Genomic DNA, 17,277 nt, shown 5'->3' on the forward strand with positions numbered 1-17,277 from the left:
TGTAGGCATGATCACTATAGGTCTTAAACAGATGAAATAAAAAACCAACCTTTTCATTTTAGTTGTTTGCTGCTGCAGTAGGTAGTCTAGGAATACCAGTGAACTGGACAAAGACAAACCCATATAAGCTAAACTTAAACTACCACAATTGTGTCATGTAGTAACTACATACTATACATGTATATGCACACCAGGACTAAACATGCCTTGAACCACTGCAAAGCATCCTAGTTCCCAAAAATGTATGAGCATTTGCATCTGCACCACTAATTCGTTGCATCACACAAGTCCAGCAAAATGCTAAATTACCTCCAAATTACCATAGCTTTTCTTGCCTGTAAGCGATGCCTCTGTCACCGGGCAATGCACAATCTGCTGCTCACGACCACCCAGGCGATCTTCCGTGCTAGGCTGTGGAACATAAATTTCGCCACATTCTCCCATATATCCTTCGGTCGACTTGATCTCCATAGCCGCTATGACACCCTGCTTTGATTGGATTCGTGGAACCTCGCACAAATTCCATATAGAACCGTACAACCTTCTCACCTCTTCAACTCGATATCGATTTTCCAGACCGATGAACAGCTCCCTCTTCTACCTTCTCCATCTCATTCCTACTTCCATGCAGCCGCCTCCAGTGTCACGCTCTGACTCTCGTTCCCCCCCTAGATCGGATTGCTTGACGGCATTTCTGCCTCTCCAAACGTTCGAACGTTCTGGAAGCAAGCAGATGGCTGCAGCCAAAAGTCTACGCGTTCCCACCTGGATACACCACAGTGCAGTTCCTCCACACAAACCGTCTTCCTCGCTTTGACTTTTGTAACATACCGCTGAAGCTTAGATTTAAATTACAGCTTCTTAGTCAGTAACCACTCAACAGAGGAACACGAATCTTGACGTCTTACTTTTCATCACAGCCGTCGGCTACCGCGTGGGCACGGGCCGCTGTGCGCACTAGAACATTTGGGCCCGACCGCCACGCGCGACGTCCCCGTCTCGCGTGCGTTTCGTTGCGCGCCGGCCGCGTAATTAACACCTCTGCTCCGCTCCCTTCAAAACCTCTCTCTCTGTATCTCTCCTCCCGTCCCGTCGTCCCTCCGCGCCACGCGATCGGCCAGATCCCTACCCCTCCCCGGGGGACGGCGATGGCTCGCCGCGGTACCGCGCCGCGGCTCCTCGTCCTGCTCCTGCTTCTATCCACCGCCGCGCGGCCGTCTCTCGCCCAGCCGAACAACAACATCACGAGCGGCGGCGGCGGCCACCACACGCTCCAGGAGTACCGCCGGCGGGTTCGCGCCGACCACGGTGATCGTGCTCGTCGTCCTCATCTCCGCCTTCGTCGTCCTCACCCTCTTCTCCATCTACATCAACCGCTGCGCGCCGGCGCGCCCTCCCCCGCGCCGGCCGTCCCGCTACGCCCCGGATCATCAGGCCGCCGCCACCGCGGGCGCCGCGCGCACCGGCCTCGACAGGGCCACCGTGGAGTCGTTCCCCACCGCGGTCTACGGCGACGTCAAGGCGCGCGTGGCGGCCAGGTCGGGGCCGCTCGAGTGCGCGGTCTGCCTCGCCGCGTTCGAGGACCACGACGAGCTCCGCGTGCTCCCGGCCTGCTGCCACGTCTTCCACCCGGACTGCATCGACCCCTGGCTCGCCGGCGCCGTCACGTGCCCGCTCTGCCGCGCCGACCTCACCGCCGCCTCGCCTCCGGCGACCGCCGCCGAGAGCCGCGAACCGACGGCGCGTGAAGAGCCGGACCACGAGGAGGAGGAAGAGGAGCGAGACGAGGCGGGCCTCGTGGCCCCGTTCACGCCCGAGTCCGTCATGAGCTTCGGCGCGGCGCGGCACCACGAGTTCCACTTCCGGCGGACGCAGTCAGCCATGGACATGCGCCCGGACCGCCACACGCTGCGGCTGCCGGAGCACGTCATGAAGGAGTTCGCCGCCGTCCGGAGGCACCGGCGCGCCGCGAGCCTCGCCGGGTACCCCGACGCCGCCGCGGAGCGGACGCCGCGGTGGCTGGCGTCCTTCTGGCGGTCCGTGTCGTGGCAGCGGCAGGGACGGACGGATGCGGACGCCCCGGAGGAGCACGGCGGCAGCAAGCGGGTCGTCCCGATCACCGGAGCGCCGGCAGAACAGCCCGGCGGATCAGGGTCTGCTGCTGTGGACGACAAGGAGAAATCTCACCTTGGCGCGTTAAGCCAGGTCTGATTGATTTACATTCGCGTGCCTGCCAGGACGCTCTGCGTGGTACAAGACCCTGCAAGCTGTACAATCAGCAGGTGTCATGCTTGCATTCTGGTACCTGCAACAAGATTAGGGTTCTAGATACTAGTGTAGTACATCATAAAAATGTCCGATCTCGATTTGAATGCCTCCCAGAATTGTAAGATTCTTATGGCGATCGACTAATGCTTAGGTCATTACAGCACCATCAGTTACTTGGAAGGCTTTGATTGCCTCCAGCTGTGACACGCAGTATACCCAAGACCCGCAGACACGAGACGGGACGGCTGTCTGAAACAGAAAACTTACACCGCCCCGCCGGTCGCCGGAGCATTTTTTGGCCGACGGTCAAACAGAAACCCCCTCAAGGATGTGGAGTATACCGTCAAAGAAACAGTGTTCGCAATAGTCGTACTCGTACGCGAAAGGGTCAGCGCCTAGGCGACTTTATCCGGAGCTCATGTGCGACAGCAAAATGGCGACCCGTAGCAATGATAAGAGCATGCATCAAGCAGTAGCCAAAGACACCACTGGGCCGGGGCCAGCACAAACTCAGACCGTGTTTAGTTCTTTTTTTTTTGAATTTTGAAAGAAAATATTTCATATTTGAAGTACTAAATGTAAACTAATCACAAAACTAATTATAGAACTCGTCTGTAAATACGAGACAAATCTAATGAGTCTAATTAATTCATCATTAGAGCATATTTACTGTAGCTTTACTGTAGCAATTTAGTGTCTAATCACGTCTAATTGGGTTCATTAGATTCGCCTCGCGATTTACAGTCCATTTGTGTAATGCAATTTTTTCCTGACTATATTTAATAGGGATCCCTATTTAATATACCATACAAGCGATTTACAAAAATTTTGAAATTTAAAGTTTGAAACTAAACATAGCCTCAAACGACGAGAGAATGGGGTGATCTCATCAAGCATCTACACACGCCACAAAGTCACAAACCGGAAGGGAGAGAAGCATTTCAAGATTTTTCCTTTTCCTTTATGGAAAATCCATTCGGCGTGGTTGTTGGTTGTCTTTTGGATGGGACATGCTCGCACGTCGTGCTGGTGCCAAGACGAGAAATGTTCCCGCCTAAGCAGAAGATGATGGTTACAGAACTTAGTGAAACAAGCAAAGCCAACCTTCGTCTTCTCGCCGGCGCAACCCCTCCATCCCGTTGCATGGCTTCTGGGCTTCTTCTTGTTCTTCCATTCACCAAAAAAATCGGTCACAGGCCATCACCGAACTTCCGACAGCTTGTCCATGCGCGTGCTCGCGATCATGGCCTGCAACAAAACGAAACCACCCCCGGAAATCGTTAGCTCTCGATCGACGAACGGCATTCAGAGAACATCTGGTTTTTTTTTTCTCGACTGGATCTACAACACTTGGTCAGAAATGCATGTGCTCTTGCAGTTTGGGCGAAATCTGTGTAGGGTGGCTGACCTCCTTTTCCCAGTCGCAGCGGACCGTGATGATGGCCAGGATGAGCGTCTGGACGGCGGTTCCGCCAATCATGCCCGCCCAGATTCCCTGCAGAAAGGTTTCGCGCAAAGCACTAGTGGTCATGGTCGGGAGAAAATTAAGTGGCCGGCGGGCGGCGAGAGGGACGGGCACAGTTGACAACGTACCAGCACGCCGAGGTTGAAGAGCCATCCGAGCAGGATGCCGAGGGGAATGCCGATGAGGTAGTAGCAGCCGATGTTGACGTAGGCCACCATGGATTGCCAACCGGACCCAACGGCCACACCTGACGATGATTGATTCAGTAATAGGCTCAGTAGCCTATCGGGCTAATAATCATGTAACTTATGGGCCAATATGGGCTGTTTGTCAAGCCCGTATAATTGCCGGTCCCACAGAAGGAAAATGTGAGTAGTGACCTGAGAGGACGGGCTGGATGCTGTTGAGGAGGACGGTGAAGGCGAGGAGAACGGAGAGGTGGTCGACGGCGTCGAGCACGACGGAGCTGGAGGTGAAGATGAAGGCGAACTTGTCGTGGAGGCCCATGATGAGCACCCAGAAGAAGAGCCCGATCACCAGCGAGGTGACGGACGACACGATTGTCGCGAACCTGGCGCCCGCGCCGTTGCCGGCGCCGAGCTCGTTCGCCACACGCACCCTGCAACCATCGAAATAAAACCACCGAATCCGAATGTTAGCACTGTTCTCTTTTAATTTTTGAACCGTGGTCCGACTCTAGAATGGGCCGGATACAGTCGACACATAGGCTTTGGCCCCACTGGGCCCGCATCTGGCATGCCAAACATGTAGGTTCGCGCTGGCAGCTGCCCCTGCAACAATGGGCTGGCTACTTGGCCCCGTCGCAGAGGATAAGCCGACGGCAGACTAGACGTCACTTGGCAGTTGGCACTCGCCCACAGCAAAGAGCATCTTCACTAATCACTAGTATGGCAAAGACCAAAGGATGCCTCCGGACACCGGCGAGAGGTCCAGCTTTGGATTCTCGACAAGTCCACCATTTCACTCCGTCTACTTTCCGCCTTCCACGGGACTCTGCCGCATATATGTTGCAGCTGTAGCACGGGCGCTATTGGCAATCGGACTCGCTACCCTGCAAACCACCACCGCCGTCGAGCTGCTGCGACCTCGCCAAGTTTCTGATCCACCAGTTATTTCCCCACCGCTCCCGGCTGGCGGCGTCCCCACCGCCATACCGCGCCGTCCCCCATAGCCCACCACCACTGCGGCACTGCCTGGCTTTCCTGCCATGCGAGTCGCCTCGACGAAGAAAAAGCTCAGCAGCTATGGTCCACCTGCCAGCGAGCAGCAGCAGCGCTCTTCTTCGCACTCTTCCGCCCTGGGCCCTAGCGTGAACCATGCACGCATAATACTCCGAAATGTGTAGAGCGAGAAAAGTAATCTTACCCGGTGCCTGCGAAGAATGCCAGCGGAATCATCATCTCCCACCCGTTAATACTCATGCTGCATACGCAACACAGGAGTATGTGCGATGTCAGACTGTAATTCCAGTGGGTGCTTTATATTAACTAGCTAACCAGCTAGGGATCGGAGGTGTTAGATGAAGCAAAGCGAGCGATGAATAATAATCACCGTACCAGATGGAGAGCGCATCCACTGCAATCGCCGCGTTCTTGAGGTTTCCAGTCAGCAAGACTAGGATCCTGTAGTACCAGTTCTCCAAGCTGCAGGCAGGCATAGTTGTAATAAAAGAAAAGTCAGCACGCACAGTTGATCAGGTGCAGTAGTGTCATCCGATCCTTATTCCTTAACAAATTACAACGTACCATAGCATGACGCCTGAGGCGGAGGACAGCTTGACGAACTCCCACATCCCCGCGAAGGCCTCGACGGAGAAGCCGTGCCACGTCTCCGGGCACCCGCCGCAGGAGACGTAGGCGAAGAGCATGGCGGCGGTGGCCCACCACGAGAAGTTGAGCGTGAGCGCGATGCCGACGAGCCCGAACTGGAATTTGGCGACGAAGAGCCAGCTGACGAGGATGTGGACGGCGAGCGCGGCGGCGGAGACGGCGGCGTTGACCATGTTCTTCATCTGGCACTGCAGGAACCGCTGCAGCGGGAAGAGGAAGGCGAAGGAGAAGTGGAGCGGGATGAACCACACCGACACCCGCCCGGCCATCGCCGACAGCTCCGGCGGCTGCCCCGTCAGCAGCAGCACCTCCTCTGCGAAGAAGTACATGGGCAGCAGCAGCACCGCGCACAGGAGGAGCACGATCCACGACCGCTGCATGTACACGCCCATCATGTGGAACTTGCGGGCGCCGAACGCCTGCCCGCACAGCGTCTCCAGCGCGCTGGCCATGCCCAGCTGCAGGCGGTTGGTTTAATTTGTGACATGCATGCAACAGATCAGTCAGGCACGGCAAGATAGATCATATCATTTTTCTTCTTCATTTTTGCTGTTTCTTTTAAGTTAAATCTTTAATTAGTTTTAGATGCAGAGATGAGTGGAAATCGCGAGCAAGTAAAGGCTCTCCTTGTTTCAAAAAAAAAAAGTAAAGGCTCTCCCGTGTTTGGGGACCAACTGGGATTGAGGTCGCGGAATCAATGCAATAATTTTCTGTCGTTTTCTGTTGCTCTAGCTAGCTAGTACAATTCGTGGTAGGTTTGCAGTTAGTACGTATATATCTATATCCAGCTGGGAAAGAAGATGAACTTATTTTGTTTTAAAAAAGACGCTGTGCAATTACTAACCCACAGCGAAAATAGCCAACGTCGTTGTACTGGGGTCCTTGTCCGTTTGAAACTAACTAGCCCGCTTAGTATTCAGCTATCATGATGAATTCATGCTGAAGAAACCTATAATTGATGTTGAACAAATGGAATACCAGTGAAGAAGACGCCTATGGCTGAATTTTGTCCAAAAGTCAGTTTGACAACGACAGGTTCAGCTTTCTGTGATGCTGTCGAGAAGCGAACCAGAGGCGCGACGCGGGTGAGGCCAATAATGGGAGCGAATCCTAAACGGGAGCCGCGTCGGTGGCAGGCAAGCTCAGCCGAGTGTTCGTTCCTTCATAGGAAATCCAGAGTTGGTCATCGTTCTCCCTGTCTCTCCTTCGTCGACCCCGTTTGGCAAGGAGTAGAAAGCAGGAGGGAACTTGAGTACGCTATCTGGAAGGATCCATATCATGCCAGAGACCCCCCACCCATGCGTCCACCGTCGATTTGGCACTATGTCTGTGTCGTTTTTTCAGAAAAAAGAAAAACTATGGTCGCGTCTCGTACTGTACTCCGTGGATAACTGTTTCCAGAGCGTAAGGCTGTAGAATTGCCACAACAGAGCTGAGCTGCTGCGTCGCCTGGTAAAAGGGAAAAAAACACGGTTCACTTGCTAGGAGACGTGCACAAGGCTACAAGCACCGTGTAAATCAAGTGGCTGGGATAAAAGCTAACTACGAGTAACAGCTAGTGTTCGCAAAAAAAAAAGGGCTACTGCACATCCATGATTTGCAGATAGAACGCAGCGCACATGCACTACGTAGGCTACCAGCTGAGAGAAGGAATTTTTTTAAGAAAACACTACTACAGAGGACCACGTGAACTAACATTGTACGTATATGAACGAAGTCTTAAAGTGCGTCACATTATTGTGCTAGTATATGTTAGTAGTCAGGAAAACATACTGAATGTGGCTGTCTTTTGCGGAAGAGAAGTTTTTTTTTTCGTAAAGGTGACTATGTATAGTATTTCATTAAGAGGGAAGGGAAGAGAAATTGACACGGTATTCTTAGGGAGCCCGGCCGCCGAAAATAGAAGGGTCGCGAAATTAAACGAGCCAGCGCGGCTTGCTTGCATTGGATTCGGAAGGTAGGCAGGTAGCGGCGGCGGCGGCGGCGGCGGCGCGCGTACCATGAGGCCGAAGTTGAAGCCGACGACGACGGTGTTGGCGATGGAGATGGCGGCGAGCTCGAGGTCGCCGAGGTGGCCCGCGAAGGCCTGCGTGATGACGTTCATGCTGTAGGTGACGACGCGGCTGAAGATGGCCGGCGCCACGATGACCCACAGCTTCCTCGACTCCTCCCACACCCTCCGCCCGAGACTGCCGGTGCCCGCCGCCGCCGCCCGCCACTCCTCCTTCCTCACGTCGGCGTGCAGCAGCGCCACCCGGGACGGCGCGTCCTCCTCGCCCCCTCTCTGCTTGTCCGCGGCCATCGTATCGATCGAATCGAAGCCTTCTCGGTCTCTCTGGGGGATGCTATTGCTAGGTACAGGAGGGAGGCTAGTTCTGCAAAATTTGGAGTCCAAATGTTTGTTGGAGGAGGAGGGAGGGAGGGACTCCTGTCTGTCGTCGGTCTGGTTTTCTCTCGGAATTGGACCCTGAGAGAGACCGGCTTTTAATAGGCAAGGGGGGCCGTTGGAGTTGCGTGGCTGTGTTGGGGAGTCCAGCCTCGCCGGAGCCACCGCGTCAGCGACGACGGAAGCAAATGTTTGTTGAAACAAACGGCTGCGCGCTTCGGCACGTGTGGTCGCTGTAGCGAGCGAGCGAGCTTCCTCCGCCTCCCTCGCCGCGGCCTGTGTGTAGACTACTCACGCCTCACGCGGCGCCCAGCGGCCCACGCCACACCAATCATCCGGCCCTCGCGAATTATTATTTTTCTTTTACCCCCGGAAAAGTAATGCTTTAAAAATAACCCCTCGGCACGTGCAATGACGCGGCTGTAATTATGTCACTGTGCTGGGCGTGAGTTGGTGATCAGCCTTAGAGGCAGGAAAAAGCTCGCGCAAGTGTGCATGGATCGGATGTGTCGTCACGTGCATGGATCGGAGTAATACATTGAGGTGAGGCCGCTGTTGTCACAAATCATGAATCTCCAAAAATAGCTGTACTTTTAGGGTGGGAGATCAGAATTTGTAGTCAAATAGATTGACTCATTGTCTTGCTACGCATGCAAAACCGGTGGTCGGTCAGTTCAGTTGTTTTCTTTTGTCAATCTCATAAGTCATAATCACCATCGGCTCCAGTTTTAGTGAAAGTGTTATCGATATAGTTACTAATACCATGAACTAGGTAATAGAGCTATAGGAGTGTGACACTCATCTCACATTTTAACACTTATGACACTTATATAACTAGGCGTATAGTCCGCGCATTTGCGCGGCTAGTATTGAAAATTCAAAAATTGGCATATCGTTGTATCCTTACTTAAAGGTTATACTATTTTCTATCATACATCATCCTGTTCATTATCGTAAATTATGTCTTATTGTTGATTAAAACAATTCAACTATGATCTACCTATAATAATAATTTGATTTGTTGAGTTTTAATAATATTATGCAGATAATTATTCTTATTTTCATTTTATTTTGATTGATTGTTGTTAACTTTAGTTTTTATTAATAGTATATATTTGTAAATGCATAGCTAAATGGTATTTTATATTTGATTTTTCATAATGACATTGGTGGGTGATTTTTAATTAGGCACATGTGTATTTTAAGCTAATTTTTATCATAATAGCAGTGGTGGGTAATTTTTATTTTTCTATTTTTTCCGATTAATGCGAGAATTTCTAGACCTTGAGAGCGAACGTGGAGGCTCCGTTTGTTGGCCAAATAATAAGATAATAGATACTTCCATTGAAACTGGCCTAACCATCGCAAGGGCAAGGAGGAAGATGAACAGTGTCGTGGGCCTACCTACAATGATAACACATCTCCTTCCGGGACACGTTGGCCACGCCTCGCGTGCACGATAAATAGATCCGCCCGAAAATGTTGGCCCACTACCTTCAATGCATTTTACAATGAACCAGTAAGGTTTGCGCACTTGTGCTCATAGAGATGAATGTGCTTTCCCTCGAGAGGAAAAAAAAAGATGAATTTGTTTCAGGTTCTGTACATGAAGTCTGTCCAGCGGGCGAGAGAGATTCAGAGATAGAGAAAAAAGCTTAGAGTGTGGGTTTCGTGGAGGGTGGTTAAGGATTTTTGGCAGGTGTAGCTAGACTTCCGAGAGCTAGAGCGATAGAAAGAGCACTATCCAATTCCTTTTGATTTTACAAAAAAAATTAATACCCATAATACATATACATAGGCTTTGGCACAAGAATGAATGATCCCACGTGTCATACACATATATCATTGTCAAACATTAATTGGCTGGTTGGTAGCTTAAACACAATGTCAATATTCGCGCAGATAAATTTGTACTTTATACAATTTTTCGAATTACTGATTATCTAAACTGCCGGCCAATATAACCTTTAAATTACCTCTTTCTATTCTATACAGAAAAACAGTGCATGCACGTGCGCCATCTGTTTGTAACTTCTTGTATATATACACGCACGTGGTGTTGACCGACGAACTTATTGTGCCAACAAATTGCGTGGCGCGACTAGAACTACTGCTATAGTTTAGGACTTGCTAGGCTGCCGACGATTGATATATTCTGAGAATAATTAGTTTTTTTGTTAAAATAAAAAATAATCCTGTCCTCACCTGGCTGAGATCCGCCGCCCTGGATCCGATCCGCCACGGCGCCAGGCACCAGGCCTGGGCCACCCGCCACCGTGCTCGTCGGACTCCCGGGGCCACACGGACACACACAGATCTCCTCCCCCAAAAGGACAAAACGCAACTCTCCTCCGTCGCTGTCTGCATGTACGCACGAGCAGGACGCGCAACGACATCTTCTGCAGCAAGCTCCTATTTTTTGGAAGTATAATTAGGTTAGCACCCACGGGATCAGTGGCGACAAGGACCGGCGTTAGATTAGAGGGAGCTAGGCTGCGCCGTAACGATTAAATACACCGTCTACGCCGATCAAGGGGAGTATGGTAGCTAGGATAGCCCACGTGCTGCTCCTGCTCGTCAGTTAAGGACGAATCATGCCACCAGATCAGAGCACTTTGGGAAAAAAGAAATCCCCAATCGGGTCGCAAACTATGCATGTATCAGTACAGCGACCACATGCGTCGCGGGACGCGCGCTGGCTAGTCCTTTTGTTGTCTGAAAACCAGATGAACCGACGACGGATCGGACGGCGATCATACTAACGAGTAACGAGTAGATGGTTGTCGCTCATCATGTGGAAATATACCAGGGGCATCCGTCCAAGTCGTAGTTAGACTTGCATTTTTTTTTGCCGGGTTCAGTGCTTTACGAGACTCCAATTACGTACCTGAAGGGAATGACAAGCAATTTTTGTTTCTAACTCTTGTCAAGCCGCAATAATTGATCCACTTGCTGCTCATGTGGACATCAAGCAGTCATACTACGTCAAAAGTAGTCCGTCACCATCATATTTGGAAAGGGCATTTATTTTTTCTCCCCACTTAAACTTGTCAAAAAAAATGCATTTATTTTTCCCACTTAAAAGGGCGACTTGCACTAACACACTATGTGGAGGAAGATGAGCACAATTTTAACTATTTATTTATATATAGTAGTAGATGATTATAGGACAAAGAAAACAGATTAGTACGTGTATTATTTCACAGCATATGTGGCTCCCAAAGCACGCAGAAAGCTAAGCGAGTAGTGAGCATATCGATCAAGCAACTGAATGAAAGCAGGTCGTCGCCGAGGTGTACCGTACCATGAGGCCGTAGTTGAAGCCGACGATGACGGTGTTTGCGAAGGAGACGGCGGCGAGCTCGAGGTCGCCGAGGTGGCCGGCGAAGGCCTGCGTGATGACGTTCATGCTGTAGGTGGCGATGCGGCTGAAGATGGCCGGCCCGACGATCACCCACAGCTTCCTCGACTCCGCCCACACGCTGCTGCACAACCTGCTGCGACCATCCACCGCCGCCGTCTGCCACTCCTCCTTGGTCACGTCGGCGTTCAGCAGCGCCACCCTGGTTCTGCTGCCCTCCTCCTCCTTCCCACATACTCCTATTTCTCCTCTAGGAGGATGATGATCCATGTCGATGGCCGAAACGACGATCAAAGCCCGTCTGTGATCTCTGTGTCCCTCTCCTGCTATGCTTTGTTTTGTTTGGTATGCTTGTCCAGGTGTGTGTGGAGGGGAGTGAAGTCGATAGAACGGCCAAGCTGCCTGGCTTTTAATAGAAGAAGAAGAGCTCCATAGCTCGACGCAGATCGACGGCCCGGAGCGGCTTGCGGGGATCGGGCGGCGGACGTGGTAGACTGGTAGCGACAGTGAATCCGACAAGCCGGGGGCAGGGGGAAAAACGAGATGGATCGGATGTACTATGCTGTGCGAGCGCGCGGTTGTTATTAAACTTGAACCAGACGCGGATGAGAAATACTACTGCTATACATGTATGGTTGGGGTGCCATTTCATGATCCAGCAAGAGAACCGTCATCAGTACGGAGTAACTAGAAGATGGCTGCCATAAAAAAAAACAAACTTGAAGATGGCTGCACGGATCGGCCGCGAATCGCTGCTGAGTCAGAATGCTGATGGCCTGTCGTCCCACGGTACGCGCGCGCTGGGCCTGGGTGTGATTGTGGTGGAATGCGCAGTTTCAGCAGCGTGGGCCCACGGCTGTGTTTTCTTTCGGCCCGCGGAAGTATGGAAAATGGACATCGCTTACGGGCCTTCTAATCGGCCCGATGCTGCCGATTTCTTCTATTTTCGTGCACCGGGCTAAACAGGCAGCCTGCTCAGTCGGCCTGCTACCCGGCTAACCTATGCCTTACGAGAGTCTCCGTAGCAAGTGAAGTTTTAAGTTCGGCTTAATATGAGAATGGATATTCTGAGATTTAATGTCATTATGCATTCAGTGGTAGGCGACGTTCCTGTCGACAGCAAGTGGTGACTTCGTCATCAATTTCGAAAATTGCCGGCTCAGTCTTCCAAGATGCTCATAAAGGTAGGATTTGCGTACGTGTATTTATAGAGGTGTGAGTGTGCGTGCGTTGTGAGTGTCTGAGTTGTACTGTATAATAAAAAAATTCAGAAAAATTAGAGAGAGAAAATTGTCTCGGCAGGCAGATGGTATCGCCCGTTACATCAGAATTCATGAATCGATCGCAAGACAATACTGGATGACTTGCATGGACGACGTGCCATTATCATTCGCGTCATCAGCCATGCGCCGACAGCCCCGACACCGCCAAGCACATCCCCCTCGCTGACGCGCTACTGGCCGTCGCCGCTGGTCATATTCAGCGCGTGCCTCGTCCTCCTCGGCGCCGGCGGCCCGCTCCTCCTCGGCGTCCTACATCGTCCACGGGGGGCGCCGCCTGTGGCTGTCCACCCTGAGCCAGCGCTGGCCGGGCTCGTGCTGCCGCTCATCAAGGCCGCCATGGCGCTCTACGGCCGACGTACGGGGCCGCCGCGCGCGAGAGTGCCGCCCCCTTACGCGACGACGGTGATGCAGATGCAGGTCGTCATGGGCGGCTGGCACGGTGGTGTGCCTGTTCGGCATGGCCATCAAGGGAGACTCTTCCAGGCGATGCCAAGGGAGGCCGCCGAGTTCGGGCTCGCGCGGCAGGACCAAGTACTGCCTGGTGCTCGTCTTTGGAGCCGTCTCGTGGCAGCTTTTCAACCTGGGGATCATGGGCCTAATCATTTGCGTCTCGTCGCTCCTCGCCGGCGTCCTGATCGCCGTCCTCCTTCCGCTGTCGGAGGTGCTCGCCGTCGTCGTCCTTCACGAGAAGTTCGATGGCACCAAGGGCATCGCCCTGGCGCTCTCGCTCTGGGGCTTGGTGTCCTACCTCTACGGTGAGAACGCGCAGAGGAAACTCGTGGCGAAGAAGATCGCGCAGCAGGCGGCGAATTGAGAAAATGGAAATGCTCCTGGGATGTTGTCAGAGAACAACAAACATGTGCGCGACATTGACATATCGGACTATCAGAGTTTTGATTCTCCAAAAAAAAATCCTACTGCAGCGTGAAGGTTATGTTTAATATACGACTGTTCAGTCTAGGTCTCTAGGAGACTTTGTGCCGGATTGCACATGAGTGGGGGCAGCGGCTTCTATGTCTCCTTTGCATGTCTCCATCAGTGTCCCTGCATACGTGGAGTCCATCCGTTGGTTGGTTTTGTGGGCCTTTTAATTTTGGTAATGATTTAGATACAGCCGAATTTTGGTAATGATTTAGATACAGCCGACCGTACAGGTGTCCAGTTGCACGGCCGGTTACATCCAGCATCCGACACGGAGAGCTGCCACCGCCACCTGACCGGGACGGTCTCACATTCCAGAAATTAGGAGAGTAGAGGAGAAATTTATTCAAAATCTCGGGACACGCGCCGGTTCATTTCGTTCGGCCCCCCTCTCTAGTGTTCGTCTCTCTCTCCCCCCCATCCCCCTCGCTTGCATCGAATGGCGATTTCCGCCCCCTCTCCCATGGCGACCAGCTGAATCCATTGGGGGCGCAGCACTCCGGGCGCGGTGAGTAATTCATCCCCCACGTGCGCGCATTTCGCCCCACATTTTCTCTCTGACGGGGATGTGCTTCGTTCTCTATTTTTTTCGATCGACGCGCTGAACCAGCGGGGGCGAGGGGGGCGATTCATCGTGCGCTGAGGGGGAGGAATCGCTAGATCAAGATAAGGTGAGCTCCTATTGCAGCCCTGCGCGCGCGTGCATCGAGCCCTCTGCTGCCTCCCCTACCTGGCGCGCCAAATGTCGTGGTGTGGCAAACCACAGCCGGGTGGCGGAAGGCACCCGCCTAAGCCCAGAGGGTGAGTACCCGGGGGTTAGCTAGTGACTAGTTCAATCTCGCTCAAGAACACGATGAACACAGCAGGATTAGAGTGGTTCGAGCCGCCGGAGCGTAATACCCTACGTCCACTGTGTGTTGTGTTGCCTTGCCTCGAGAGAGTCTGCGAGAGCTTGTGTGTCGTCTCTTTTTCTATGTACAGCGAGCGCCTCCCTTTTATATCTCAAGGGGACGCGTACATAGCCGTTGGGACCCCGACAGGTGGGCCCAATGATGTAGTACAAGATAACGTACTGTTCATAATTATGGCGTCGCAGGCGAAGGAGATCTCTCTCCTGGACTCCATTGTGTGCTCCTGGAGTTCCCCATTCAGCATGTCAAGGCGCTGTCTTGTCGGAATGGCGCCAGGCGTAGCTAGCGGCATTGCCTGCCACGTAGCTGAACGGGCCGCGTAGCTTGCGGCGTAGGCGGCATGATGGAAAAGTGCCATGCCGTCGTATCCAATTAATGCGGCAGACGGGCTCTGCGCGGGTACAGCACAGGTGGCTGCACTGTGTACCTTGGTAATACGCGGTGCACAGTGAGGCCTGACAAAGGATGTCCCGCGCGCCGCGGTGACAGAGCACGCCTCAACCATCTGCATTAAATGCGGTGGGTGTGCGAGTCTTCCAGCGGAAGACTCGCGCACGAGCCCGCGCCCGTGCCTCCGGGACACGTGGCGGCTCTGGACCCCCCAGCAGTATGTTGGTTCTACCACGTGTGAGGTCCGGATGGACGCGGGAGGTCCCGGACCCCTATGGGGGGTCCGAGGCCTTGGCTGTCAGGTTCGGAGCTTTCCTTCCTCTGGGACACGTGGCGTCTCCGGACCCGTCCCCTAGCGGGAAGCGGGTCCGGGGCCGTTGGCCCGAGGAGGTAAGGGCCTGACCCATGGGGCCCGGTTGCTCCGTCCTTTGGGCGCAGTTACGGATAACTACGCGGGTCCTGCCTTGCCGCAGTAAGAGTGGGTATCCCTGTTACAGGGTACCGACAGAGGTTCCCATCCGCTTTGTGTTTTGCTTTTTCTGGGCTCCGATCTGATGTGCTCTAGATTTTGTAGTTTCATAGCGCTCGATCAGGGGGGGGCAGCCATCCTGCGCTGCAGCATATGTGCGTGGTGCGTGCGCGATGCAGCTCTCCGTGGTGCCAAGGTGAGTTTCTCCTCCATGCCCTCCTCCCTCCCCCAAATCCTCCCTATCGAGAGAGCCCCGTGCATTTTGTTTGATTCAAGCGATGGTGTCGAGCGTGAGATTAGTTTTACAACAGCACCTAGTTTTTTAGGATGGGGAATGTGTGGGATCGATGCAGAGATTAGGGGGGGATGCCGCTGTTTTGTTCTTCTCTCTTTTTCTCACCATAATATGCGCTCGTTTATTGGGTTACAAGTGTAGTAGTTCAAAGTCCAGGGAGCATGCAAGTGATTATTGGGCGTCATTTTTTTTCATTCTCTTAACTGATTTTTTTGTTGTTGTGGTAAATGAATGCTATTATGTGTTTGTAGTCTATCGTTAGTAGGTTTATCTATCAAACAAAAGTGAGTCATGGGTTTGCTGCTTATGCTAGCTTGGAAGTCTTGTAAAAAAGCGGCTCATCTGTAAGCCTCATTTTTTAATCAGCAATCTATCTTGTATGTAAGAATTCAATGGCCAGTTTTTGGCTATAATTGCGTCAGAATTCATTTATAATTGCCAAGCAAAAAACAATAAAATTGCCTTTGTCTTTTTTACCTAAGCAGACCACACATGGGATCATCTTTTTTCCTGCACATACTAGCATGAATCTATTTTTTGGCAAGTACATCATAGTTTACATTTGCAATTTTACATCACAGCTTACCCTTTTCATACATGGATTTTTGTCATTTCTTTTTAAGGACTCAGAGAGTGAGAGGGGGAGAGGGGGGGTTGTAATGTCTGCACCATTTTTAACATTCAGTAATAATGTGCAGGTTTGCTGGTTACTTGTTACAATGCCAAGAGGTCAGAAGCGGCAACATTGCAGCCTGCAACCGTCTATCATGGAGGTGTGCCATCTCTCTCTATATAACCCACCTCTTTTTTTATGTGTGATAATATAGGCAATAACATGGTTTCTGCATTGCCAAGTTTCTACATTCCATGAGGCAATTTTTAAGGTAATATTAGGCAAAATATCAGGCTCGAAGACAACATCATTTCCTCTTTTTTGTGTTACTGTATGCCAAAGAGTAGTATATATTAGCCACACAGTTTGCCACCTCTTTTTTATAACTAATCTTTTTTTTGTTTTTGAAGTCCCGAAGAAACAGAGCATCGCCTGCTAGGCTTGTCAAGTTATATCCAACATTGACAGATGACCAGCGCAAGAAGATAAAGGAAGTGAACTTTGACGGATTGCTCAAGATAGCCTGCGCCACTCTGCCGGTGGGTCTTGCAACATGGCTTATGGTGGACTGTTTTGATGCTGAAAGGTCAGAGCTCGTGTTTCCTGGGAGGGGTAGGATTTCAGTCACATCAGATTCTGTTGCGGAGATTCTAAACTTACCAAACAAGGGTGCTAATGTGAAGATGAGCTGGACGTTGACGCCATGAATTTCATGATCAGCAAGTACGGCATTATCCATGGTTCAGCACCAAAGATTGATGACATGATCGAAAGGATAAAGAAAAATAGGTCCCCAAATGAAGATTTCCTGAGATCTTTTCTGATGATTGCTGTGTCAACATTTCTGTGCCCTCCAACTAGTTTGGGAATCAACCCAAGGTGTTACCCAGCATTAGTTGATCTTGGAAGCGTGAAGAAGCTGAATTGGTGTCAATTTGTGGTTGACCAGCTCAAAGAGGTCTCTAGAAATTTAAACAAGAAAAATACTGTCAGAGGGTGCCTCCTTGTACTTGTTGTAAGTTTTTTTCACTCCTCCTACTGAACCCTCCCCCCCACCCCACCTCC

At 51.8% G+C, this 17,277-nt stretch overlaps 1 protein-coding gene and 2 pseudogenes across 4 annotated transcripts; 2 read left to right on the forward strand and 1 right to left on the reverse strand.

Annotated features, from left to right (window-relative positions):
- The first annotated feature begins 1,137 nt into the window (after positions 1-1,137).
- On the forward strand, positions 1,138-2,412 carry LOC120647045 (annotated as a pseudogene).
- Positions 2,413-3,082: 670 nt separating this feature from the next.
- Positions 3,083-11,704, reverse strand: LOC120647046 (protein DETOXIFICATION 27-like). Of its 4 annotated transcripts, none has more exons than XM_039923649.1 (8): positions 11,274-11,704; positions 5,500-6,041; positions 5,311-5,397; positions 5,120-5,212; positions 4,114-4,352; positions 3,862-3,980; positions 3,677-3,763; positions 3,083-3,516 (listed from the first exon to the last, which is right to left on the reverse strand). In XM_039923649.1, the coding sequence occupies exons 1-8, from the start codon at positions 11,598-11,600 to the stop codon at positions 3,469-3,471; spliced, it is 1,542 nt and encodes a 513-aa protein (XP_039779583.1). In that variant the 5' UTR covers positions 11,601-11,704; the 3' UTR covers positions 3,083-3,468. The 4 variants fall into 4 exon arrangements, with proteins under 4 accessions (XP_039779583.1, XP_039779585.1, XP_039779584.1 ...); XM_039923651.1 differs by having other exon boundaries at positions 5,120-5,176; positions 11,274-11,703; XM_039923650.1 differs by lacking the exon at positions 11,274-11,704 and adding an exon at positions 7,583-8,053.
- A 1,274-nt stretch (positions 11,705-12,978) lies between these two features.
- Positions 12,979-13,473, forward strand: LOC120647048 (annotated as a pseudogene).
- The last annotated feature ends 3,804 nt before the right edge of the window (positions 13,474-17,277 follow it).

This window comes from Panicum virgatum, chromosome 9K (assembly GCF_016808335.1).
Source record: "Panicum virgatum strain AP13 chromosome 9K, P.virgatum_v5, whole genome shotgun sequence".
Lineage (NCBI taxonomy): Eukaryota > Viridiplantae > Streptophyta > Magnoliopsida > Poales > Poaceae > Panicum > Panicum virgatum.